We start from the raw sequence: 27937 nt of genomic DNA on the forward strand, positions 1-27937 counted from the left end.
ACAACAATCAAAACAAAACAGAACATAAAAGACCAGTCTTCTTTACCACCTCAGACATCTGGCAGTTTTCAAAACACCTCTGCGCAGTCTGTCAGTACATTATCAGAGCATTTTTCATAGTTTTTGGGATGTCTTTTACTCTTGCGCCCACGCACACTGTAAGAAGCAAACGACAAAGGCAACTGTGCCAACAGAGGTCCTCTTTTTCCTGTCAGGAGATATCAGGCAGACAATGCCAAATTCCCAGGAAATGACATCCAAACAATGGGACTATCCCCACGTGTTGTGTGTCATCAGTCCACATGGGCAGAGCGAGCTGTGAGCGCCCGTCCAGCGTTTGTACTTGGTGTCCGAGGGCCCGGCACATCTACATACGGTCCGTGTCCCTCCGTGGTGCGTGGTCGCCACATCTCTCTTCGGAGAAAGTTTACATAATCCAAGTGTTTTCTTTTTTCCTTTTTTTTTTTTGCAGTTTTGTTTCAGTTGCTCCACTCCTCAAAACAGGTTCTCCTCAAAGATAGCCATTAAGTCACTTTGGAAATTCATGTCAATAGTGGCCTCCATCTGGAGAGAGAAAAGAACAGCTTAGCATTTCTATCAAGTTTATTACTCCCCAGAGTGCGTCTTCAAGCTTTGGGAAAGTTTCTCCTACAGCTACAAATGTAAAACCCATTATAATTTGTAATTGAGTTTAGACTGAGCTTTTGGGATGACCATTTGTCTATCAATTACTCACAGTTTTGCCTTAAATTAATGAACAAAGCTTTGTTTTTGTGGCATGCCTCCACGGTGAACGGAGAGTCAAAAAATAGAGAAAAGTCTTGATGCATTGAAATAATACTGTTAAACAACCGCATAACTACATCCAAACATCAGTTTACAAACTCCCACACAACTTGTGCAGTATCATTAAAGTCTTGTTTATCCAGTTGTGAGCTCAGCACTTACCAAACAAACAAGTTTTTGCTGAAACCTTACTATTTACAACACCTCCGTACCAACAGTCTTCCTTTAATCTATGCCTCTTATCACATTAATGTCCATAAAACAAAAGGGTGCTTAAGACAGTTATCTTACCGCTTCTCGCCTCCTCCTCTCCTGCTCTCGGCGGCGTGCTAGCTCCCTCTGTTGGTCGAGTGGGTTCTGGGTGGCAGGCTGAGGCGGCGTCGGGGGTTGAGGAGGCTGCTGAACAACAGGTGGCTGGGGCTCATGCTGCTGCTGCTGCTGCTGCTGCTGCTGTTGCTGCTGCTGCTGCTGCTGCTGCGGTTGTTGCTGCTGTTGTGAAGGAGCTTGAATATGTTGTTGCTGCTCCAGACGTCTGCGTGGCTCCTCGTGAACCCTTCTGCTCGGCGGCTCCATGATGTCGTCTTCGTCCCGACCTCTGGGAAACATTCAGAACAATAATTCACACCAGGTGAAATCAAATACTAAGACCGATTACCTGGTCACAGCGGCTATATGGCCACTAGAGGGCATAATACGTCACCTTGCCGTACAGGGTTTCTCCTCTCTTATGTATCTGTATCATCATCATCATCATCGTAATCATCGTAATCATCATCATCATCATCATAATCATCACCACCACCACCACCATCATCATGCCTAAGCTAAGTGCTTTTTTGTCTTTATGTTATTACTGGTGTTATGTTTTATATATGGACATCTGTCTATTGTTGATGTTTACATCGACAATACAATATTTGACTTCTTATGGCATTTGAGGCTCTTTGAAGCTTTGCTCAATCTGTAATTACATTAACTCAACATAGAGACAACAAAGTCTTTCAGCCTCACAACTTAATTTTCATAATGAATCATGATGGCATGTGCTTCAATGTTAGGTAAGCTCTTCCTGCCAGTACAGGTGACAAGGCCTCTCAGATGAGTGGGTTCACAGTTTAACAATATGCAGGAAATCACTTTTTATGACCTGTAAACCTATAGACTTGTAGTCTATGTCTTTAGTTGTCTTCTTCTACACAATCTTACCGTAGTTTGTCCTGCTCTCTACGTAGTCTGTCTTTTTCTGCCTGCTCAGCTTGGGCCTTCAGAGCCTTCTCCCTCTCCTCTTTCTCTCGGGCAGCACGACGGAACTGCTCAAAACTGTCACTTGAAGACTTCACTGCAGATAAGGGTGTAGAAGTAGACTTTTGTGCCAGGCTGGCCCATGAGCCCATATTCTTCAGTTTCACATCCTGAGAAAACAGAGACAGGAAGAAAAGCCCCACTAATTATTAATCATGATCAAAAAAGATGTTATACCATAAAGATTATACATTAAGAACTAAAAGAGGCATATGAGATATTTTTTTGTTAAAAAGTGACCATTACACCCACCTGTACCTTTTTGGGGGCAATGGGTGCCTTGGACTCCTGCTTGAACTTTTCCTTGTCTTGCAGAGAGGAGGGTGGTCCACTGGACTCGGAGGAGCGGATGACGGGTCGCAAGCTGTCCATGGACTTCACATCTGTTCAAAACAAGCAACCACAAACAGAGTCTTAATATCTTGTGTAGCTGCTTCTTCTTCTTCTTGTGCATTTAGACCACAGAAAGCCAGCAAAAGTCTTGGTACTCACTCTGTTGGACGTGGCCTGGTTGAGAAGGCTTGTTATCAGGATGTTTGTGATGGTCCGGTCTCATTGCAGGGTTAAATGGCTCTCCTCTCATCCCTGGTGATGGAGGAAGTTTCTCCTCCTTCACGCCACCATGGCTCCCAGGGGCCCGCTGCTGCATGACAAGCAAATATAGTCAAAGTCAGACACAACCATATGGAGACATAACATTAGCTCTGCTTCTAAAAATGGTTATTCACCTTTTTGGACTGGATGTTGTGAGGTGGGGACTGGTGAGACACGGGTGGAAACTGGGGGATTTGTGGGGAATGCATCATGAGAGGGGATGGGTTGTCCCTCATGTGACCTGTCAACAGAAAGGAGGAACGTAAAACTTCAGCCAACACATTTCATTTGTACAGTTTTTGTTTCTACAGTCAGTTAAATAGTACATTTTTGTCTCATCTTCTCAGACTCACCAGCGTTGTAAGGGTCAGCCTTGGTTGGCCGAGGGGAGGGCTGCTCTTGCTGCTGCTGGATGATCTGCTGTGCTTTGTTGGTGGGCATGGATACCTTGTGTTGTGATCCCTGGGGCTGACCAGCTAGTCCAGGACCCTGTTGGTAGTTCAGCTGTTGTGTCTGCGGTTGCTGCGGCTGAGTGTGCTGCATGTGGCGGGCCTGATGTAGAGGCATCTGTTGGGGTGGGGCTTGAAGTGACGGGGGTGGCTGAGCCTGGGTCTGAATAGGGAGCCGGGGAGGAGGCAGCGTTGTCTGTGAGGAGAGTTGAGATTGTCCCTGGACAGACTGCAGGAGAGAGATCTGTCCTTGTTGTTGTTGCTGCTGACGAGCCTGCGCCTGGAGCGACTGCATGGACTGCTGGGGCTGACGGGCTTGCTGGAACTGCTGCAGGTATAACTGTACTTGGTTCATGGGCGTTGTAGAGCCTGGCTCTTCATCGTCCTCCAGCAGCATCTGGGGAGGCTGGGAAGACAGCAAGCCCTGGGGTGTGAGTGTTGGAGGGGACATCGGCCGCTGGTGCAGGGGCTGAGGAGGGTGGAGGATCTGAGGGGGAAGATGGTGCTGTGGTGGCGGTGCTGCTGACTGGGGCTGGAGCTGTTGTTGCTGCTGCTGTTGTTGCTGCTGCTGTTGCTGTTGCTGCTGTTGCTGTTGCTGCTGCAGGGTTGGCTGCTGCTGCAGGGTTGGCTGCTGCTGAGGAGGTGCTGGTTGCTGCTGAGGGAGTTTGGGATGAAGAGGCGCTGCCTTGTGACTGGGTCGAGAAGGCTGCTGAGGCATGGAAATGTGCAAGGCTGAGGTTGCACGGTTGCAGCAAAGGAAGAAGAAACAACAACATAAAATTAATACAATTGTGTTGTTATAAAATTATCTTCCTCCAGAAGATTTTTTTTAAGACTGTGATTTAGGTTATTCAGGGTTCCCACCCTTTTCTAGAGCTCATTTCCTAGGATTTTGATCCTGAACATATCTTAGCCCTTTCAGGTGGTTTTGAGTTCATTCTCAGCAAAAGGAAAACCGGACAATATCAAAAATAATTTTCCAGGACATGTGGGAACCCTGTAATTGTCAGTTATCCAACTGCTTGCTCTCCTAAGTTCAAAAGCAAACTTTCTGGTTAGAGTAAGATCAACAGTTTGTTAGGTGTCGTTTACGATTAATATTGATCGATCATTTCACAAGTGTTCTGTTGAATATTAATTTCCCTATTTATGTAGACATGGTGTGTGTCAATTTTGAAAACTGAATTGGGACTAGTTGACTTTGTAAGAGCCATTATTCTCAAAGGGATTGCAGTTACACCTGTACAAATGATAAAAAAAAATGTAAGAGTAGTGATTAGTATTGATCTGTCAAAAGGGCAGCAGCCTGCATACAGCCTTACCTGGAGATGTGAGGACAGGATGCTGGTTGAGGAAGGGGTGGGTCTCAGGGGACACTGGCCCAGAAGAATGAGCATTGAGGTGTGGCGGTGCGGGTGAGGAGGAGTTGCCTGTGTGGTGGGACAGATGCATGAGGGGCTGGCCGAAAGGCGGCAGAGACTCAAAGCTAGTTTCCAGTAACTGAGAAGACTCCAGAGCAGCTACAGGGGGAGCAATGAAGCCTGCAGGGGATGGCTGCTGCTGCTTCATCTGACTGCTGGACTGAAGGCCTGCAACTTGGGAATGAAGCCCAGTGGGAGCAGGGCCACTCTGAATGTGTACATGGGGATGTGTCTTCTTCCCCTCCTTCACAGACTGGCCCTTCTTCTTCTGATGCTTTATTATTCCTGGAGAAAAAAAGTTACATTAACATGAAGCACTTCATTTAGCATTTTTAGTTGGGGTATTTGAAATGTTAAATTTGCAGTAAGTCACCTGTCGCCTCAGCTTCACTGTCTGTGCTGGAGCCGCTGCTCTCCGAAGAGGATCCCGTCTTTTTGGAGGTAGCCATGGACTCCACAGGCTTCTCAACTGCAAAAGGCAAAAACTATGTGTTCATGCATTTCCAATCAAGCATCAAATGTGAAATTACTAAAGAATCACACACACACACACAGAGCATGACTAACTCCCCTTACTGGTTGATGGTTGGCTTACCTGGAGCCTTTTTCTTCTTGCGGAGACAGGAAGACACATATCTCTCCAGCTCACGCAGAGTGGAAGGCTTTAGCGTCTCAAAGTCAATCTCGATCTCATCGGGGTTTGAGTTTTTGAGCGAGGGCTCTCTGGACTGGATGATATGCACTACACGGCCGAGCTTGTCACCAGGAAGCTTGTTGATGTCCAAGCTTAGCTGCCTCTTCTCCTCGTACGTCATAGGCTTGCATTTTTCCCCTGCAGCTGATGACCCAGCAGCACCCAGGTCGTCTTCCAGGTTCGGAGCCGGCAGCAGGTTGGAGGGATGATTGCTTTTCATCCCTTCCTTTTTACTAAGAGGCAAAAAAGACATGTGGGATTTATTTATATGCAATAGCTTTTATTTATACAGTAACAGCTCAAAGACTTTACAACTAAAAGCGGACACATTTTAAAAACTAAAGTGAAGATATAATAAAGATTACCTACCAATCATTAAACATTCTGCATTGTAAGACTGAATGGAACAAAATCTCTAAACATACACACAACTGTATCAGCTCAAAGATACCAACCAATCATCTTCCTGGAACACAGTGATCAACCTTTAGGATGATAATATCTATTTACAAGAAAAACACCAATGTAAAACATATCCTCCTAAAATACTGAATTGTGCAATGAGTTGAGACGGTTAAATACCCACCTGGGTTTCTTCTTGGGTACCACCTCTTTGTTGTTGTTACTGGTCTTCATCTTCTTAGAGAGCTGCGGCACAGGTGTAGCATCATGGATCTCTTCTACAATGCCTGACATGCCTCCTTTCTTCTTATGCTTCTCTTTTTTCTTCTCCTTCTTTTCCTTCTCTTTTCTCTTTGGTTTGCTGGCTTGTGGTTGGGATAAGGCAGCTAGCTGCTCGTGGACAGCCTTCAACTGTATCAAGAGAAGAGACAAGTCCTCAACAAAGGGTAACAAGGACTGGATAACACATAGGCCGCCACCTTGAATCTACTCTGGTCACTGACCTGTTCCTGGAGCTCTGCCAGCCTTTGGGCTCTCTCCTCTTCAGAGTCATCTGTGGAAGACTCAGACTCAGAGGACGAGTCACTTGAGCTGTCTGAAGACGACGCTACGTGGGCCAAAGGAGGCTGGGGCTTAACAGGGGCAGGATGGTGAAGTGTAGGAGCTGGGGCAGGAACCAGAGGCTTGCTCTCAGGTTCATCTGGCATCTTGGCAAAACGCATCTCAAAGACATCCTATAAAATGAAAAGCAAACAAGCTAAGCAAATCGCCTGTATGTTTGTAGGAAGACTCAAAACACCACAACAACAACAAAATTAAGACAGATACGAGTGAGACGTGATAGACTGGGCATGTGAAAAACTGAGGGGACATCACGGTAATAGTATATGTTTGAAAAATACTTTAAGCAACAACTTATCCAAAATAGATTTGACTTGCAAATGTAAACTAAGCCAGTGACATGCCTTAACTGTTGCTCACTATTTTCTCAGTTACTACATTGCAAGCATTATGTAGTCTTACTACATACCATGGATATCAAACGACAAAGTCTTGACTACAATATAATGTTTATTTATTTGAAGTCTATATTGATGAATGCCCTTTTTAGTTAACACTGTTTGAATGTTAGACCATACAGTATTTACCTGCAGCTTGCGTGCCATAGCTACCACCTCATGGTCTGGTGGATTATATTTGTAGCAGTTGGAAAACATTAATCGTACGTCAGCAGCAAACTCTTGGGGTTCCCGGTATTGCCTGTTCTCCAGTTTGACCTATTAAACACATTAAGGATATGAATTACTTGACATGTCACACTTCCTCTCAATTATCTCATGGTACTGTTGTGTCTTCAACACACCTTGATGGTACTGAGGTCCATTGGATATTTGATGATATCATGATAATCGTGAAGTCCCAGTGCATCCACATCAACAGGTTTGTAGAATGGCCAGGCGTAAGCAGCGTGCTTCTTGGACAGCATATCCCTAACCAGACTAGCGCAGTACCCCATCTGATCCTGTGGTTTGGGGCTGTGGCCTCCACTTGGTCCGCTCAGTCCCATCCCCATGCCTATGCCTATGTGATGCTGTGAGTCCGGAGCATCCTTCTTTATCACTTTTGTAGGCCGGGTGCTCTCTCGTCTGGGTAGTGTCTTCCCAGATTTGGACTCTGCTGGTGAAGACTCACTCAGTTGGTCATTTGCTGTGGGCGTTGTAGTGTCAGCTTTCCTTTTCTGGCTCTTTCTTTGCTAGATGAAGTGAATACAAAGAGCAGAGGAATGGGCAAGAATAAGTGATTAGAATGAATTGCCAAAACTTAAACAAACCTGTCTAATTCTCCCAAGCATGGTCAAAAATATGCCCACCTGCCCGAGCATACATATTATATCAATTACACTCACTTTGGTCATGGTTATAGAGTTTTGCAGCATGGGGGCAGTGCTCTGGATAGATGCAGTGGGAAGGGAGGTCTGAGCAGGGGGAGGCACAGAAGTCATGATGGGAACTTGAGGAGCACAGTCTGATTGGCTCAGGGAGTAGGGAGCTCCGAGCTGTGGCGCATGGCTGGTTAGTGTTGGGGGCACGTGGGACGGCAGGGCCTGCATCAAAGGCTGGGGAGGTAGTGAAGGCGGGCCCTGCACTGGTCCTCTGGTCTGCGGTACTGCTGAGAGGTTTGACAGACCACGTGTTTGAGGAGTCGTGGACGAAGAGTCAATGATGGCCCCTGGTTTCAAGTTTAGACCTTGATGGGAGAATAAAACACTTGGATAAATATCTTGTCTCACGGAGGCCATCTCCAAGAGCAAAAGACGTGTGTAAAACGGTAAATCACATACCTCCTTCTCTTCGTCCACGGCCACGTCCCTTCCCTGTCATGACAACAATCTCTGTTTCTTCCTGAGGCATTTCTGTGACCCTTTGGAGGAAAACTTTCTCGAGAGCCTCAGCCATTAAGACTATGTCATCTCCAGGCTGCAGGGGGAGACAAACACTCTTAGCAAAAGTGGCGGCATATCAGAATCTTCGGCACTTTATGGCAACAATGGCTCCAGTGTAAAACTATGTTACCTTGTTGTATATGTAGCAGTTGGTAAACATCGTGTTGAAGTCTTGGATACATTCTTGGGCATTCCAGTAGTAACTGTTCTCAAGCCTTTTCTTGATTGTTCCCATGTCCATAGGAGTTTTGATTATTGTGTAATAGTCCTGAAAAGGGTTGTAGTCAAGTATGTCAGTAATGTAATTAAGAAACTCATGTTTTTTTTAACAATGTGACACTCCTGGCAAGATGAAGCTGCTGTGATTAATTAATTTGAAGTAAGCCAAAAATAATATACTTCTCTCTTTTATTGCATTTTCTTTAACAAATGAGCAATATGTTTTTTATAGTTAATTTTATAATTAACTGATGGATTGGATAATTAATAATTGTATTTCACCCATATTTCTGTAATGCATACCACCTGTAAACATCTTTATATCATGGTCTACCATCTGTCAGCATAAATCTTTTTAAAATTGTGTAAATACTACCTTCAAATCAACTGCTATCACAAATATTAAGATGTATGACAAAGTTTGCAAGACATTTTAGAGAAGATAATGTTAAAGATAAAGCATGTCAGTGACTGGTTTTCCACACACACTCTCTCTGGCATTCATTTTGTCCATCAAATATTATCTGGTCCAAAGGTAGGTCGATCGATGTGCACAGATATAAAAACTCAACTCAGCTACAATCAAATGAAAGACACATTCACAGTGTATAATGTAGGGCTGTCACGATTCTCCTAATCCGCACCTCAGTTCAGACCTCGATTTTTGAGCTCATGGTGGGATATAAACAAAAACAAAAGATGGGTTTCACATCAAGGTTACAGATGCTTTTTTTAAATGTAATGTGGCTGGGGTTACACCACCAAGCACCGCGACCCACCCTCGTACTTTCTGAGAGGTAGAGATTGCTGTGATTGCATCTGAAATATGTCTGTGCACCCATGTCTCTCTGAAGCAGATAATGCTGCATTCACGAGACAGTGACCTGCAAAATGGGGCTGGTTCGTTTACACATACAGTAGAGGGATGACCTTGTGGTTTTTCACATTACAATAAAAAAGAAGTAAGAAACATACAACTGAAAAGTGTAGATGCTGATAACCTGGTTGCAATTATGTCTAATGTGTCCATGAAAGTTTTGAAGTACATGTGGCGTCATATACACATAAACAAAGCGAGTACTCACAGGCAGGTTAAGTTTGTTCGCATCCACTGGTATATGAAAGGGCCAGGCAAACTGGTGCTTCCACAGGGCCTTCACCACCACCTTGAGCAGGTACTGCAGCTGATTGGTCTGGCGCTTTGGCCTGCTGATATTGATGTACTCTGGGGGTGGGGGGTTGCCCATCTGCTGGGCCTGCCCCTGGCTGCTGCTGCTGCTGCTGCCCGACATCTGCGCTGCATCCGGGCCGTCCCCCATTCTGACAGGGTTGGGCGCCGGCTCGGGCCCCGGAGCAGGAGCTGGAGCTGCAGGGGCAGGGGTAGTGGTGTTGGCAGGACACCAGTTCAGTCTTGGCCCCGGCACAGACTCCACTGACAGAGCACCACTGATCCCATTGCACTCCTCGCTGGACTCTCTGGGGGGTGAGAAATCATACTGTCATTAGCATATTTACATCAATGCATAGTTCGGTAGACCTCTGTTATCTTGCTTATTGTAGTTGCACTGCAAAAGGCAGTAGCACACTAGTCCACAGTTTCCTTAATCTACAGTGAATGTCTTTCAGAATGCACCAATTGTAAAATTTCAGGCCGATATGTTTAAAATAACAATTTGGCAGATAGCCGATGCCGACACCAGTGTTTTTTTTGTTCCCATTTACATTTTACTCCAAGGCTCAGTACATTGCGTCCCAGCAATACAAATCCGTTCACACAAGGTTGTGACAATGATAGGCTTTATTTTGCATCATCATCAACTTAAACACATATGATGTATAGAAAATCAATTTAAGAATTCAACAATTTATGTTATTGCCATGGAAAATAACAATTTGTGATGGACAGCATTTTATTAAAAGGAACACTGCAATAGGGTTCTGGTATTGTTGGTATTGCTAACCATACAGTAAATGACAACAATGACCATTTGAACAGATATTCTCATTTTGCCTGTTGTATGTGGCTGTGGCGTTAAGGAAACAGTTATGTTCCGATTGAAGTGCTTGTTTGATGGTCAAACTGAAACCACCTCACCCTACACCTTTTGACATCAGAATAGGAGGGGAGGCAGTGTCAGACAATTTCTGCAACTTGAAAACCATCAACAATCACACTCAACAAACAACTTGATTGATTGTTGTTGTTGTTGTTGTTGTTGTTGTTTTCCTGCATGCCTCTACAACGTCTACCGCTTCAGACAATCGCCTGCATTATTGGATCTTGGAACAAGCACGCTGCATGCTTATTGGCTCACTGACGCTGTTTAGATTTACTTCGAAGGTATTGAAATTTGGAATGAAAAGGTATTTTTTGATACTCGATACTATGAGGCAATTCCGTCAGAGCCTAAAAAGTATCGAAGTTCGGTTCCCAGCCCTCGTGGGACAGTCACATAACTTCCTCTAAAACAATCGATTTTTTGTGCTGCGATGGAGTCCGCATCACAAGGAAGCTAATAATAGACTAATGAACACTGGGCCCATGGCAACCCTCTCGTTACAAAGGAAACACTGCACATGAATGAGGAAAGGCAAAGGATACAAGCAAGCGCATATATTAGCCTATCCCTGTGGTATAAAAAAAGTATTGAATATCGATATTTTGACAACACTCGTAAAGACCAGTTATGTATTTCAATGTACAGTTTCAGTTGGGAATGTTGATATCATCTTCATACTGATGAATTCATTTAAAAGTGCAACTGCGCTTTATTCAGAGGAGTTCAGATATTTTGTTCGACTCTAGCGTGTGTGTGTGTGTGTGTGTGTGTGTGTGTGTGTGTGTGTGTGTGTGTGTGTGTGTGTGTGTGTGTGTGTGTGTGTGTGTGTGTGTGTGTATGCTTTTAGTAGGCTACATTTTTGTCTTTCTACTCCGTCTCAGGACCTGCGAGTGTTTAGGGATGTGGGTGGACGGGGGTGGAGGGTGAGGGGGAGTTGGTGTCATCTGGCAGCTGGGAGACTGTGTGTTCCACTGCACAGCACAAAGTCCTACATAATGTCCTCTCCCAGCCAGTCAGGGACATCGCATTCAAGATACGCACAACGGCTGTTTAGACAACAAGGCTAAATAATAACTCAAGAAATACTTGACTAAAAATAGACTACCCACAATGTACTAGGAAAAGGCACTGATCATAACATTGTGTATTCAGGTCTCTACTGGAAACAAGTTGGTCTCCCAGTCTCGCACACTGAAATCCACCCCCACAACAGGGCCTTAAAGATAAACACACACCACAGTACAGATCTGTGACTAATCTCATTCTTGATGAGTCACTTTCTGAGAAGAAGAAAGCAGTTTGCACACCACATGATCACTGCCTTGCTCTCCCCGAGGCACTCAAACACAGTGGAGAATCTGACTAACTGACCAATATGTTGAATGACAACACATGAAAAGACACGGCACCGGTTTAACACAGATGGTACTTTGTTGGCTGGAGGCAAAAAGCTCACAAATTAGACCAAATAAATAAGCAGAGAACTCCGTCCAAGGCACGAATATGCACATAGCGCCCATGGCTTATTTCAAGCTCAATACAGAAAATCTTTAAAGCTGGAAACATCTGTAATATTTCAAAGCTTTGCTGAATTGGCTTCACAAAAACACAAGACAATATTTTAGACTGATCATACTTCATCTAACAATTCCATCGTCACCCGTTTTAGTTGACTTTTTGCCGAACCAGCCGATCCTGTCGAGTGGAAAAACCAGCACTTAAACTGTGCAGGCTGACGACTACAAGGCAAGTATTCAAACTAGGGATGTAACGATAAACATCAATCCTGATCGATACATCGAGTCAATGATCGACAATCCAATATCACTGATGCAAAGTGAACATGTTCACTTTAAGATCTGCCATAGTTTTGAAATTCCCACTTTATATATTTATTATTTTATTAAAAGGAGAAGTTTGTTTTTTTTAATTTAAATGTCTGGAAGAGCTCAGTAATAAAAATTTAAAAAGTCACTTTTTGTGAGACTTTATTGATCGCATACCCCTGAATGGATTCAAATTGAATTGCATCGAGGCAGACTATGTGATATCAGAAAATATTGCATTGTTTCCATAGAATGGATACAATGTCCTATCATAATGAAACTTGTGATTTACACCCCTAATTCCAAACACACTAGAATGAGAACAAAAGAAAACACATTACTGACTCCATCACTCAGTTTCAATATCTATCAAATCATCTACTGTGTGGGGGTTGTGGCGGGGGAAAAAACATAAGAAAATAAATGACAGGTAACGGTGAGTGCTGGGTTGTGCCGCCCTATAATCATAGTAAAAAAGAAAGAAAATCATGACAGGCCTAGTCACAGTACACGCTTTCAATCTGTCAATCTGTCAAATAGAACCTGTGACCATCAGGCACAAAAGCTCATCACACAGAGAGCAATGCAAATATAGTTTTAGTAAGATTGACTTAGCTCTCAAGCTACACCACAGTGATTATGAATGAGGTGCCATGGAAATTACAAACAAAATATATCGGAAATGTTGCAGGTCCTCTTATTTCTGGTACCTGGTATTAAGGCGCACTCACTCTTGCCATGATGGCTTAAGTCTAGTTCGTTTGACAAGTGTGAGTACAATTGTTACTTGCCTAGGCACAACGTGCTACCGAGCCATGAGAGAGGTGGGCTTTATTAAAGCATGGATGCACATGTACGAGCACGAGCGTGCACACATTTACAAGCATGAGCACAGGCATTGACGCCAGTCCTGAGATAATTTATACATGACTGTTCCCTGCTACGGACATTTTAAAAGATGCCGCCAAAGGGTTCACAGTAGTCTGGTAGTCTGATGAATATATTCAAAAGCAGTTGGACAAAACACAAAAAAAAACTCAGAGGGGTGATGACGTTGATAAAGCAAGAAGGAATCAAGCCAAGGCTCCAATCATTTCAAGTCATGTGAGTGCAAGCGGGCCGCCGGGGAGGAGGGAGGGGTGACAATCACGCTAAAGCACGGCACGGATCATCTGGGCCAAGTGTGAGTGCGCCCTTAGTAAACACAAGCTGTTGATGGAAAAAGTTACTAGAGCAGAATCAATACCTCTCTGGTGGATTGCACAGGTGTTCATGATATTGTGTCTACACCCTTTATTTGAGAGATTGCACTACACAGCTTCAGCTACACTCATTTGAGCTGGAGATGTTTTCATTTTATTTTCCACCAGCCTTCATTATCAGGTCTATGTCAATTGATCACTAGTTGTCAAAGGTATGAAAAGAATTTTAGAGCAGGCAACCGAAAACGTCTTTAAAACTTGCCACGCATGTCATTTGCAGGGAAATACTTTCTGCAAGCACTAAGACACAGCCAGGCTTTAAAAAATTCGGAAAGCTTCTATAGCTGTTAAAAACCTTGTATACTTCCTGAGAGGGGGTTGTACTCATTTTCCAGTAGCTCTTTCTGATAGAAATGTTGTCTATGTGACAAAAGGCCAAACTTTTTTGGGTCAACAGTAAGGACATAGAGAGCAATTTTGTTTAGTCTAAGGCATCACAAAAATAGCTGCACTCACCAGACTAGAATGACAACATTTAGGCGAGTTACCAGGAAGACAGCCTGCTCTTACTGCCAACGTGACAAGCTTGCATGATATAAACAAGAGGTTTATCTGTTATACCATCATTGTGCCGAAAAAGACTGTGGGGTTCAAGTTCACCAGAGTTACACTTTAAGTCATTGTATTTTTGATAAACACATTATTTTTTTTTACATAAAAAAATGACTCCAGTGATTAAAGATTGAAATGCAACCCAACATGGCTTTGAAGGTTGTATTCGTATTTGCAGCACACCTTCAACCAATTAAACAGGAACCATATTACCTTTGAATGCAATCCAAGACAGTCTTACTAAACCCATTTCAATATAATGCAGTCTAATCCAACATCAACATAAAGCAGTGAATGAACTGTGTTTATTTAGGCCCTACATAAATAACTCAGCATCACATGGTCATTTTACAGTTTAAAATGTCTGAGAATGCTGTGTATTTGTAATTTCAGAGGCCGGAAAACATGTTTTAATTATAAAATGTGATGTAATGAGACTTCCTACTGTGCTGTAGCCTAATATATGCATTTATGTTTCTAGCTAAACCCGTCATTTGCATGTCTTGCTAGACCTTACACTGAAGGTGTCGATAAATAAATAAAACAAAAACAAATAGGGTCTAGTTACCCCCCTAACTGGCTATCTCACTACAAATATTTTCAGCACCCCCTCTCAGAAAATAAACCTGGTTCTGCCCAAACACTGCTGCAAGTAAAGTATAAGAAAAAGGAACTACTGAATTGAAATCTTATATGATGTCTCCATTGGGGGGTTGTAATCTTCCAGATGGGATCCCCTCATCATTACTGTAGTTGTGTACAAAATCTGGAAGGATGCTGACTTAATGGCATTAGCTGGCAGGAAGAATTCAAGGGAGATGTTTTGTGCAACCGATTCAAAGCCTACTGGGATCACAGAAGAAGCAGACAGTTTAAAGTGAGGCAGCATTTACCAGAAACACGGGCAGGTACAGTACAGATGGCTAGGGGAACCAGACAGTCATATATCTACAGTATTATCAGCTCCTGAGTTGCCACTATAGGAAATCTTCCATAAGGACAAAGTAAAAGAAAAAAGAAATAGCAGCAATATGAGGCACAATATGAGCCTGGTCCAGCTGGCTCCAGTGCTGCATGGAGCAAAGTCTCATCATATACACACACACACGCACATATACTGCCAGATGGTCTTCCACAGCTCATTAATATCAGCGACAAGCAAACTCACAGCGAAAGTCATTGACATAACTGCAACAACGACAAGTGTAAACACACTTCTGGGAACACAGACAGACGCAATAAATGAGTGAGCATGATCGACACATTCTGTAGGATTCAGGCATCTGTAGTACAGTATACTGTAGCCTCTATACTCCCAAATGACCCTGCAGTTTTCCAATTTGTCAGACTTTAACTGCCTGTCTATCTTGTGGTACCACTGGTAGAAGTTTGGCCTGCTGTTGCCTTGTGCTCCTAAATATCGTCTCTCACAAACAAGAACAAACACATGAAAGCTCTGGGCTAAATTATCTACTCATCAAGTTTGTGAGCTGAATGTTCATGTTGCACACATGTCTTTCAGGCACAGAAAGTCTGCAAGACAATCCCACATTGCCTGGCATGAAAAGGGAGTTGTTGGTTATCAGGTTACACACTTCGCCTTGCAACATGTTAACTTCATCAAGAGCGTGTGTTACTACAATGATAAATTCTTTATGACTGCATTTGGCTGACTTGGGCCTGCGAGACTCATGTGACAAATGCCAGTTTTGAGAGAGACTCTTGAGAGAAATCCCTTACCTTTCTCTCTTTACTCTTCAAAAACCATTACATTGATATGTAAAAGATTTTCATTTCTACCAAGCCAAACTGAATATTATTCAACTCATTAAAGCATAACTATGGTGTTATACCTCACTGAAACACAAAACAAGTGATCACAGATAGAGTTAAGGGGCAACAGGCAGTTGACCTCTTAACACTGCTATATTTCCATACGACTACACAACGGCATATTGTATTAATTTAATTGTGATGTATAAATGCTTGAGTCAAAAAGCGTTTCACAGAACAGTATGTGCACAGCCTACTCTGTGTGTATTGTTTTCTGTCAAATGTAGATATTGCAATTTGTCAAGGCATAGCCTCTTGCATAGCCCGAAGAACACCAAGTTGCAATGTTATGTAAGGACAGTCTACTGCAGGCTAAAAGTCATTCAGGACTTCTCACTGCAAACAGTCTCAGGGAGCACAAAGCCTCATCTTTAGGAAAAACTCAAGAGCCAAAAGCTTCTTTGGTTAATTTTGTTTGCATTTTCACTGCATCTCAAAAAACATCAGGAAATATGAAAAATGATTACAATCCAGGGGTTTGGTGTTGGTCTTTTGCAACCACCCAGCAAGAAACAAAAAACATTAACAAGGATGAATTAATGGTTGTTCTTTCAACTGTAAATTAGGGAACCTGCTGAGCCTGTTTGTTTTTAGTTCCCTTTTTGTTAGTAAGAAACCCCAATTAACATACTACTACCAATATGTTTAGTTTTGGTTTCGTTCTCGCTTGCTCCCTCTCATTCCTTTCTGTTGGTACACTGTCATTATGACATAAATGACATTAAACCAACCTCTATTCCTAGTATTAAACACAGAGCTGCAATTAATGATTATATTCATTATCAATTAATTATAAATGCCTTTTTTTAATAATTGGTCAATTTTTTAGACTGTAACATGTCCAAAAAACAAAAACAATGTTGAGTCTGTTGCACTTCTTAGTCGGTAACGGAGGTAGTCAGAGCCGCAATAGCGCAGAGCCGACATCTGTGTGAATGGGAAAGATGGCAGGGCGGAACAACACAGAAGTGAAGTGCTAGTTGACCCACAGGAGGGTCAAAAAGTGACAAAGCTGCGTTCATTGTCCAAAATTATTAATAACTTACAGAAACAGTCCCTTCTCTCAAAAGACACAAGCACAGGCATGGTGCTGCAGTACGTCTGTCCTTCTCTCTGGCAACAGTTGTGCTATGATAAATGTATGAAGTTTGTGAGTGGGGTCGGCTTCGAGCAGCTGATTAACAGTGCCCATCGGCTCACTCACACTAGGCGCAGATGCCTCTTGCTTCTGGGATGCCAGTGTTCTGTGTGAAATCTCAACTGGGACGGCATTATGCTGCCTTTGCTTGGTCTGTGTATTTATTTAGGTTCCCAATTCCGTCTTAAGACTACTCTGAAAAAAGGAGGATTGTAAATATGTATGATTTTTGTTTTAATTTTAACCTATCAATAGTGCCGTCATATTCAGCCAGGCTATATGATAAATTAGCATCACTCTCAATGACCTGCTGCCTTGGTGTAAGAGCAATAATGGCATGTGAGACTAATCATGTCTGCAGAAGCCCCAAACAGAGGTCAATCAAGAGGTCCACTTCCTGTTGCTGCATGTCCTGCATCGCTCTCAGCTCTGGAATAACAGTTGACCTTTGACCTGGACATACATCACTGCAGACGGCTGAGGAATGTTTTCTTGGGAGGAAGTGGCTCTGGTTACTGAGGTGGGGGATGTACATCTCACACCAGGAAATCTGGTCCTGTGTGCAGCCTCACTGTGACTGTCCTACTTTGAAAGGGGAGAAAAAAACCTAATAGCAAGATGTCTGCATCCACCATGAAAGTAAATTATTAATCATTCATGTTGTTGCGATTCCAGGCAAAAATGTAGGCCTGCAGATTCCACTTGAGACCCTCACTAAGTGTCAGAATGATGGTCTGTGTTTTGCCTGAAAGCAAAGGAATAAATAATTAATGAGATCACAATGACAAGGCCAAGAACACCACTCCCTGCTTTTTCACCATCCTTTTCACTATTTCATAAAACCACCTTCAACTCTTCTCCGGGGAGCAGCTCCCCTCAATTTAGACCTGGGTATTTGTTTGAAAAAATATGATACCAGTACTATTACCAGTATCTTTAAAACAATACTGATACCAATAGAAAACTTTGATACCATTTATTTCAACTTCATTAGATACCCATCATGATGCCACACCACTGTATTGACTTCGTTGATGCTCTGATTAATTGACCTCATTACACTAAGGTCTTATGTGTTTCTATGTTTTGCTCTAGATTGGTTAGTTCAATCATCATCAAACCGAGTCCTAAGGCTTATCTTTTTTTTGTACATCATCTTTGTTATCAGTCTACTTTTTTCAGCAGGGGATAACGACCTGCCTGTATTCACCTTATTCATTCTTGAATGCACCCAGAATCCAGTTCATAAAACAAAATACCCTCACATTCCTCATCTGTTGATCAACATTAGAAATTCAATCAATCTAGGAAATTTTAACAACATTTTGAAAAGTTGGTGCAATGCTTGTTGTGCATCCCTAGGACATAGCACATAGCAGATCAGTAGCTGTGTTGAGGGCACGGCACAGGTTTTCCATGTATGTGTATGACTGTGGTATGTTTGAGGAGGTGGTCGGAGGGGCCGTAGGCGCTGATTAGCAGCCACGCTTTTGTCAGTCTGCCCTGGCGCAGCTGTGAATACTATCGTAGTTTACCACCACCATGTATGTCTGTGTGAATGAATGGAACCTGGGCTCTGTAAAGTGCCTTGAGTACTGAGAAAGGTGCTATATAAATCCAATCCATCAGCTTGTGGTCTTCTTGTGGGGTAGGTGAAAAAAAAAGGGGATAAACAGCACTAATGAGTGAAATCATTGATTCAGTAGGTTTTACAGCCAGCCAGGGAGCGGTCTTTAACCCACTGCCTCCACTGCTTATTCAGCCATTAAACCAACGGTACCAGCCACACCAGAATTCATGGCCAAAGCCCCTCAACTGAAACCCAATAGCATCTGAAGGCCAGCTGTTGAACCGGTGTGTCATGGCATGGTATGCTCTCCAATAAAGCTGGTATGCTGCCGAGAATTTTAATTCATTCTCTGACCCCCCCATTGATTTTCCAAACAATGACAGGCGGATCAGAAGCAATTTGGAAAAGTGATATTATTTAATTTGTTTATTTGTTTAATATCACAGCATTAATCAAATCATTATTCAGATATTCAATTTACTTGTGGTGCTGAAATAAGCCACAGTGTCACTGTCAATAAAGCTTAATGAAGGCAATAAATGTATATAGATACGATCTTGTCATGATTTATTATTCATAATTAATGTCTCGGGTGATCTCTTAAGAAAAGGTTAAGATTAAAATATGCATATCTAATTTAGGATGTCCCAGTGGAATTTCTTGCTTTCACTATTCAAAATCAATTATACATCGACTGACACAAAGTCCCAATCTACTACGTTTTTACAGTTATATTAAGTGTTGATGTTATTAAATCTAAAACATCCTCAGCAACACAAAAAGTGCTGTTTTGAGGGGGGAAAAATCAGCACAACTGTACAGAAATAATATACTACATTATTAAGGTGATGTCCCCACGTTTCTCAAGGTTGTACAGTGCAAAGGTACTGCCAAAGGAGATACTACAATAATATTCTAAAAGGCACCTTGAGTATGTAGCAGTCTTAAGTATTCTGCCTTTATCCGCCTTGTATCATGTGCAATTGGTCTGTTGCTACCTTATTTGAGTACCTCTGAAACTTGCCTTCAAGAAAAATAAATGTTGCCAGGGTTTCTATGGTAACACTCTACTTCTTGGCAAGAGAATTGTATTTTTATTCTCGATCTTTTGTATGCTTACCAATTCAATAGTAACCGGCAATAGCCTCTGTGACTGAGTGTGTTTATGGACAAACGTTAGTAACAACACACAGAAAAAGCTGGAAAGCTTTGTTTACACCTGCTATGGGTGCTTAAACAAAAAGGGACCAAATCTAACAAGTTTCCCATCATTCATCACAAGGACGCAAACTTAAAAAAGTTCCCCTAGGGTTGATTACAAGCACTTAGTGTATGAGTCAGCGCATGAGCACCAACCATGAGTCAGGCACGTCATAAACAGGAAAAGGCTAGATTCATGGCAGCCCATTCAGGTTATACATCCAGCTGGTGATGAGCAAGCCAAACCCTACCAGGAACACACACACACAACCCCCTTCTTCCTATGTGCTCCTCCTTCCCCCACACACCCCTCTCTCACCAGGAGGTAGTTTCATGGCTTCTGGCTGAATTTTGGATTACAATACTATTCTCTTAACTGGATTGTTGTGCTGGCCGGGCCATGTAAAACCAGAGATAGAGCTAGCCTCACCATGGTCCCAAGAACCATTACTCAGGGCTGTCTTTAATTTAAACTTTACATTTTTAAACCATTTTATTTCAATTGATATGATTGTAAAGACTTCAGTGACAATGTCTGAAGGACAGTCTACCGCACCAGATGACATTACCTTTTCACAGAGACTGAATGTGCAATTTTTTCCAGAAGGGCATCCAGTTTTTGAAAATCCAGCAAATCGTTTGACTTGGCGTGCATCTTGTAATCCATTTATGATCTCCACTACACAGAAACCAAAAACAAAACAAAAAGAAGGGGAAGACGAATTACAGAGAAGTTAGTTTTTTTTTCTTTTCTCTCATCCAAAACACAGGGTGGATTTAATCTTAAGGCTCCAGTAGGTATCCCAAAATCCCACAGAACAAGGCGGGTAATCCTTGGTGTAGTCCAAGCAGAGTTTGAGGGTGGCTGTTCCACAAAAAAGGCCCCTGTCTGGAAACAGTGGGTCCAGGCGGGGAGGAAAGGCTGTGGAAGCCAACAGCCGGCAGGCTGTGTTAGCTGTGTGAACCGGTCCTCTCTCTACCCCATCCCCCTCTCAGCAGTACAACGGCCCAGTTGCCACAGGCTCTTCGCTCCATTGTGTGTCCTCTCCAGGGCCTCCCCAACTCAAATGGACACAAGCGGAAAGCAAGAAGAAGGAGAGGGGAAAGCAAGACAGGGGAGAGAGTGCTCCAGTAAGATCCAGGAGGAACACTTTATTCCTCTAGCTCGCTCTCTCACCCTCTCTAGCACGGGCAGACCAGCATGCAGTTACTCAACAGTAAAAATGGCTCTGCTGCTTCCTCATTCAGCAGAGCCTCAGCCCACACACCCCTCCCTCCCTCCTACTCGCTTGCTCATTCCACCCCTCCCCTCTTTCCCCATCAATAGCTTGAGGTCCTCGCTCTCTCCTCTCTCTCGCTCACTCTCTTACACCTTTAACACCCCACCCCCTTCCTGACTCCTCTGTCCATTTCATCATGCCCCACCCCCACTCACTCTCTTCCTTCAGAGTGATATTGTATGTGCATCCACCAATTTAAGGGCTCCCTGATCTGCTCACCATCCTCTCTACATATACAACTCACATTCATATAGTGGCTGGACTACTTCATTACAAAAGAAACTGCACAACTGTTTTTTGGGCAAATTAATGAGGAAAAATAACATCTTATATTGGGCCACGTCAGAATCAGAAATACTTTAATAATCACAGTGGGAAATTATTTTCGTTGCAAAATGCTGTCTATAACAGAAATTCACCAATGGCTATACATTCAATTTAAGACCTTGGTCACGGTTTCCAAAACCAGGTAAAAAAATATTAAATTACACAAATTAGTCCAATTTAAAAAAAATTAAAACAACAAGTGCGTTTTGTGTGGCTAGAGAAAAAAAAGCAACGCAGCCTTGATGAATGCATTACCATGGAAACTGCTTTCAAGCAGATCCCACAAAATATGACAGCTACAGCAGCTTGGAAAATAGCGTAACGATTTATCAGACCACAAATGAGACAAGAACTAGCTAGCTAGTGCACCCCACGGTCCCTATGCCTCACTCCCCCTCGCCATGAGACTACTTCGCCAGGAGGGAAGCAGGTGGAAGACGGAGCTTCAGTTGACAGCTGTAGCAACTCAAATTCAGCCTGTGCAAACCCCAGCGCTGGGAGTTCCAGTGCGCTGGTGGTGAGCTGCAGCGCTGTGTCTAACCTGTGTAAGGGCAGCATCAGGAAGTTTGCTGACCCTACAGGGAGTGGGGTGGTCAGCAAACCTTCTGTTAGCTCTAACCCTTACCCCCTGCTGCTGAAGGAAACCCTGGTATGTGCACTATGCTACCAGCAACATGCATGAAAGCAGAGGCGGCATGTTGTACACATCAAGACTGCAGTTACACTAACATGAATGATCACAATTCAGGATATGACACTCGGCAGCCTAATGGTCAAGCTGGGGACGAGGAGTAAAACTGAAGTGATCAAAGCAGACTGTGACAGAAAGAGTGCCAAAGCGTGGTATCACCCTCTTTTCCTTCCTGTGGCAGAGCAGCCTCCAGTAATGATGTTCATGAATGTCCGGTAGGGATGGGTATCGAGAACCGGTGCCAGTTGAGAGCCAGTAACAAACTGGAATCATATGCCAGCTTATCACTTCCTTTTTTTAATAACGCTATGCTTTTCACACAGTTGTACAGCTGTGTGTGACAGTGCATTGCAAGATAATGAATCATGTGTCAACTCTGCTGGACACTTGCAACAAAGAGGTGAAAAGGTGGTGAAGAAGACATGGTCCAAAGCGTGGCATTATAATAATATTAGTGCCACATAGGTAGGCTTAGTAGATTTTTTCAGTAGTTACAAAAAACCTAAATAAAAAAGGAAGTTGTACAAATATCCTCTCACTTAATCTAAACTGTGTTCAGATTCAGAGATGATAAAACAGTTGCGTTGATGGTGAAAACCTGTGTAGACCTAACAGCCCCCCCCCCACACACACACACACACACACACACACACACCAAATTGATATGGAATAAAAAAAAGAATAGGCTCTGAGAGATCACGCAAGTTTAAGAGCAATACAGTACAATGTACACTCAGGTGTCTGGTGAGTGCAGTGCACGTCATTTTCCCTAAATGAAACAGCCCACTACCCTGTCCAAGACTGTATGCACCATTCCCAAAAACAATACAGCAGCTGCGAGAGTGACAAAGCGCCAACCTACAGCAATTCAGAGGAGGCCAAACCAATGGCCCTGTCACTGGAAGGGTGGTGGTGGCGGGGGGATCGTATTCAGACACAGGAGAAGAAGGGAAGGGAGGGATGATAGCGAGAGGAAGGGGGAAAGCGAAGGAGAGGGTTGCATTTAGACTGGGGGTTGGGTCGGACAGAAAGGCAGCAGTGCACAGAGATGACACTCTGCAAGAAAGTCTGAAGCGCTTCCATTAATCATCGCAGCACCAGAGAAGCTGAAATCTTCAGGGAACCGGTGTGCAGAAAATTGGGAAGAGGCAATTTGCCAACTTGACACGGTGTAGAATGAACATTATATATATATATATATATATATATATATATATATATATATATATATATATATATATCCAGTCATGAATCAGGAAAAACAATAGAATAAAGAAGGTTGATGAAAGAAGTACTTCTTAACCTAGTAGTAATACCAAAGCCTTTGTTCATTTGAAAATTAACTGAATCTGACAAAAACACTGATCAAAATCAAAATCAAATCAAAATCTTGCTTTTTGCAAACAGAAAGTCTCATATTGTCTAGACCAGCGTTGTCAAATTCCAATTCACAGTTGGCCAAATTTAAAAACTGGGACAAAGTTGCAGGCCAAACTCAATATTTACTAAAGAAAAAAAAAGACTGCAAATGTGCATGTGTTCCCTTCTCTCCAGATGTGTAATGTTGAACCTTTTCAGTGCAGGTCCTTGTACTTGTCGTGGTGTTTCTTATGTTTTATTCTTTCGTTACAGCCATGGTGGCTCTGCGGACGAGACAAACAGCTCTTTACCTTCATAAACAGATAATCTGCCTCTCACCGGTGTTGAAAGCTCCTGTTTTCCATCTTTCTTTTGGCCGTTTTTGGGGAGGGGTGGATTAAGTTTGTCCGAAGAGACTGGTAGCATTGATGCTCATGTTTGTTAACAGAAAAGTAGACGTGTATGTGCTTTATACTCGCGGGCCAGCTCTCAGAGAACCTTGATATGATCTTGGGGGCCAAATATAATTACACCGCGGGCCAGATTTGGCCCACGGGCCTGAGTTGGACACCCCTGGTCTAGACTGAAACTACAGTCAGTTTGACTACTAGATTCAGGTTGAGGGAATATGTGCTGTCATTTTAAAAAGGGGCACTATTTTACACATAAAGTACCGTTTCGGGGAGTGCTATTCAGCCTGTGAAATCAGTTAAATCATAATCTCTTGAAAAAAATGTAAACAGAGAGCCTGTGTTTGAATAAGTAGGTATTTAGGAGTCAGTTGGGTCAAATGAAAGAAAGCTTGACACACACTAGAGACTACAAGTCAGAATATCTCTGTGGCTCTGCTACCAATCATTTCTAAACAGTCTCTTATGAGTCCTCCAGCTCTATGGAAGTGCAGTACTCATTAACTGGAATACCCCTTTAAGCATCTTCACACTTATCAACCTATGCATTTTTAAAGTAATTAAGGATTTCACTTTCAAAACACATCTGAGGCTTGACCCTTCACAGTGAACCATGTAGAAATCCAGAAATGTATTTTACATTCCACACAACACGCATTTTCCTAATCTCAATCCATGCTACACCTTGAAATCTATTGATCTTCTAATGAGACTTGTATTACTGACATTTTAAATGAAAATACATTTTCAAAACTTGCAGCTTTAAACTTAATATTAGATCCGAGCAACATAAGTTTGAATAAAAAATTACAAAAACTTTAGGGGATATTCAACATTCAACACTATATAATAAGTAAATCTTCTAAATATTTAAGTATTTTCAAAGCCCTTAAAGTGGCTACAATCAATAGGCTATTTGTATCCGTATCAAAATGACGATGTGAAAAGGGTCGCCCATTGTGATTAAATACCAAATACGCAGCTGTCTTCATCTTGATGGACCTTTATAGTGAGTTTCAGTTCATTAAAACGGCATCACTTTATTATTCACTCTCACCGGTCTCATAGCATAGTTTTGGGTCACAGCAGGCAGCTTTTTTACGCGAAAAGGTGCTAAAACCCCACTATAAACTTTCTGCTCAGCGGAAAGTCAACGTTAGCAAATAGCTGGTGAACTCAGTACAGCAGTTAGCAACAAAGGCATCAGACATTTCCCTCAGGCGTTGGGAGAGACCAAAACAGAGATAGCAGAGAGGGACTTTTTAGACTTAGACTTCTATCCACCAGTAGGACAGTCTTGAAGGACTTCCAGGTATTATACTCAGTACATTTATTCAGCTAATTTCTAAACCAACAAGACCCGTTGTCCTATAAAATACACCCTAGCTGGCACCGCTGTCCACAGTAGCTGTTAAGATGCAGGCAGGTCTTTATCTAATAAACGGACCACTGAGATAATATGGATGTAATATAGTACATATTTCAAGCTACTCAGTGATCACACAGAGAAACACATGCGAGTGACGCGTATCGAGAATTTGGACAATAATTGAAATTGCTACTTTTGGATGATGATAGTTTCTACGAATAAAAAAACAACATTTTTTTAAAAAGCCTATCGCTTCTGAAACGGGTAAATAACTGTATAAAGGAACATTTTCTGATGTAGGGCTGAGAAATATTTTGAATAGTAATATAATTTGCAGGCATTTATTCTAACCAATATAGGATGATTACATTGAGCATTGCATTTGTTCAAAAATCACTGTGTGAATATGCTCGCATGTCATCGATCAGCCATATCATAAAATAGTGACTCAACATCAAAAATGACATGGGTGACAGTCAAGTAAAAAGGAACCAGTGATTGGTGTTAGATAGGGTGATTCAAATAATATTAGAGCCTTCATCAATATAGACCTTGAACGTGGACTAGTATAAATGGTATTAACAATGAAACAAATAGGTATAAATTGAAAAAGTTATAGAAATGACTGATCATAGTGAAACAATAAAAAGTCAATACTGTCTAATTCATTCCCGACATGCCACATTGTTTTCATGTTGCAAAAGCGAAAAACCTGAAATTCCACGCTCTGTTATATCGCTTTTGCAGTAGCAGCATTAACATGGTTATAGTAAGCCTCATGCCACTCCTGCCAAAGATTCAGAAGTGATAAATGAAGCACATACACTCAAACACACTATAATAGATCTTGTTTGCTCGCTCAATTGTTCCCTGACCACACACTCCTTTTCATTCAGAGGTCATTCACAACTAGGCCAAGGATGGTGTTACCATAGCAACTAAACCAGAGAACAGATAAAAAAAAGTACATTTAGGAGAAAAAAACGGATGAGAAAAGTATATGCTTTAGCATAGGACATGATAATAACCAAAATCACAGCCATAAATAAATCACATCTAAGTCTGTAGATAAAGTCGTATACATGCACATCTTCCAGTTTTTAGACACCCTGAAATGTTGCAGGCAGTTGGTAGGTTTCAAATGGAAATAACAAAACAATTATAACTGGTATTTCATTTCATTAAATAAAAGGTATGTAATTAAAGGCTCAGTTCTGTGAACCCTAAACCTACCTGGTATCTCTAAGCACTTTAACTCAGTCTTTATCTAAAAGTGTATGGTGCATTACTCAATTTCAACTAGTAAAATTCATTTGCAGTCACGTTATTAATAGCTCAGCCCTTTGAACTTGTTTGATTTACTGTTTACCTGGAAACTGCATGCACTTTGACCCAATTCGTTCTCTTTATTTACACACTTACAAGGGGAAACAATAAAACTTTTTATACCTACCTACCTAATCAGTGACTTAATCACCAAACTCAACAATGGCTTTGATTCATTACCATTACATACAGGTCAGCATAATAGACAGACAAAATGTTGTTCCAGGAAGAAGGTAGAGAAAGGGCATATGCTAGGTAACCAGTACAGTAGCCGGTTTCAGTTTTGTACACCTTTAGGCAAAGAACAATATCCAAACAAGCACGTGATCACAGGTGGGCTAGCGTCTGTCATTAGATGGATCTGTATGTTGTCTTACACATAGTCAAGCATTAAACATCCACAAACTAGGTTCACGCCTGTAAAATTGAGGATCCCTCCAACAAGTAAAAACACCAGGGACAGTATGTTAAGTAACGTTAACGGGCCTTTGCATGACTAATCTGTTTGAACAACACCAGTCGGCTGAATGCCACTGCTTTTTTGACTGTCATTAGCCATATACACCACACTAACCCAAACTCGTGTATGTTGGGATATATAACATAACCAGAAGTGGGGAATAAAACAATAAATTGCAAAGTAATGCCTGCTGGCGAGCGACCATCGTCGAGGAGCCAATATACTAACGTTAACGTTAGGCCACAGGGCATAGATTATTGCCTGGGTTTCGTAATGGACGCCAATGGAGCTGTGGATAGCAGAGCTGAAAGCGTGCAAAGATACAGACAGCTCCCAAAATCATGGCAACAGGCACTTGTAAAATGAGCATTACATTAATATTTTCTGTTATCTGCTCCACTGACTGCATTCTCATCAAATGGCCCCAGTCTGCGTGTGCGCCATCATCACCGTGACGCCGTCACCGACAACACAAGACAAGTCGACGAGCAAACTAGCAAAAGATGCCCCAAACACGGTGGTCGTAGGCAGCATTTGTCGGGCTATTTGCAGCATATTTGTGGCCAGCAGTGGGTGAGATAGGCAAGGAATGTCAGATAGACACACAATGTAGATGCGTTTATTGTGTCTTTTTGATAAGACAACTGCCAACTAGCTTTAGCTAGCGAGCTAGTTAGCCAGAACAGGCCGCCGTGCAAGTGAATGGTCTCGGTGGGCGCCGGGGCATCAGTGCTACTACCCCCTCAAGCCTTTTACACCGCTGTTACCGTGACTCCTGCTGTCTACTTATTCGGCTCCCTGAGACCAACATGACTGGCAGAATTAATGTTTGAAACAACGGCGTTTACCTGGGTTTATCAGGTTGCCAGGGCGCGCGGGATCTTTCTCTCTCCGAGGATCCTGAACACCTCTCGTTGTCGATGACGTCACGCGTAGGTCTTTCTCGCTGAGGACGTAAAGAGCG

General features: G+C 42.5%; 1 protein-coding gene across 5 annotated transcripts; it reads right to left on the minus strand.

Annotated features, from left to right (window-relative positions):
- Positions 1 to 27888, minus strand: brd4 (bromodomain containing 4). Of its 5 annotated transcripts, none has more exons than XM_083931027.1 (19): positions 27822 to 27888; positions 9396 to 9786; positions 8222 to 8359; positions 7990 to 8125; positions 7555 to 7895; positions 7012 to 7401; positions 6797 to 6925; positions 6152 to 6382; positions 5833 to 6059; positions 5148 to 5479; positions 4926 to 5021; positions 4454 to 4837; positions 3036 to 3863; positions 2817 to 2923; positions 2581 to 2731; positions 2341 to 2471; positions 1993 to 2198; positions 1078 to 1381; positions 1 to 564 (listed from the first exon to the last, which is right to left on the minus strand). In XM_083931027.1, the coding sequence occupies exons 2-19, from the start codon at positions 9627 to 9629 to the stop codon at positions 496 to 498; spliced, it is 4434 nt and encodes a 1477-aa protein (XP_083787153.1). In that variant the 5' UTR covers positions 9630 to 9786; positions 27822 to 27888; the 3' UTR covers positions 1 to 495. The 5 variants fall into 5 exon arrangements, with proteins under 5 accessions (XP_083787153.1, XP_083787151.1, XP_083787152.1 ...); XM_083931025.1 differs by lacking the exon at positions 27822 to 27888 and adding an exon at positions 20321 to 20885 and having other exon boundaries at positions 2581 to 2728; XM_083931026.1 differs by lacking the exon at positions 27822 to 27888 and adding an exon at positions 20321 to 20885 and having other exon boundaries at positions 2347 to 2471.
- Positions 27889 to 27937: the final 49 nt, after the last annotated feature.

This window comes from Echiichthys vipera (genome assembly GCF_963691815.1).
Source record: "Echiichthys vipera genome assembly, chromosome: 17".
NCBI classification, from domain to species: Eukaryota; Metazoa; Chordata; class Actinopteri; order Perciformes; family Trachinidae; genus Echiichthys; species Echiichthys vipera.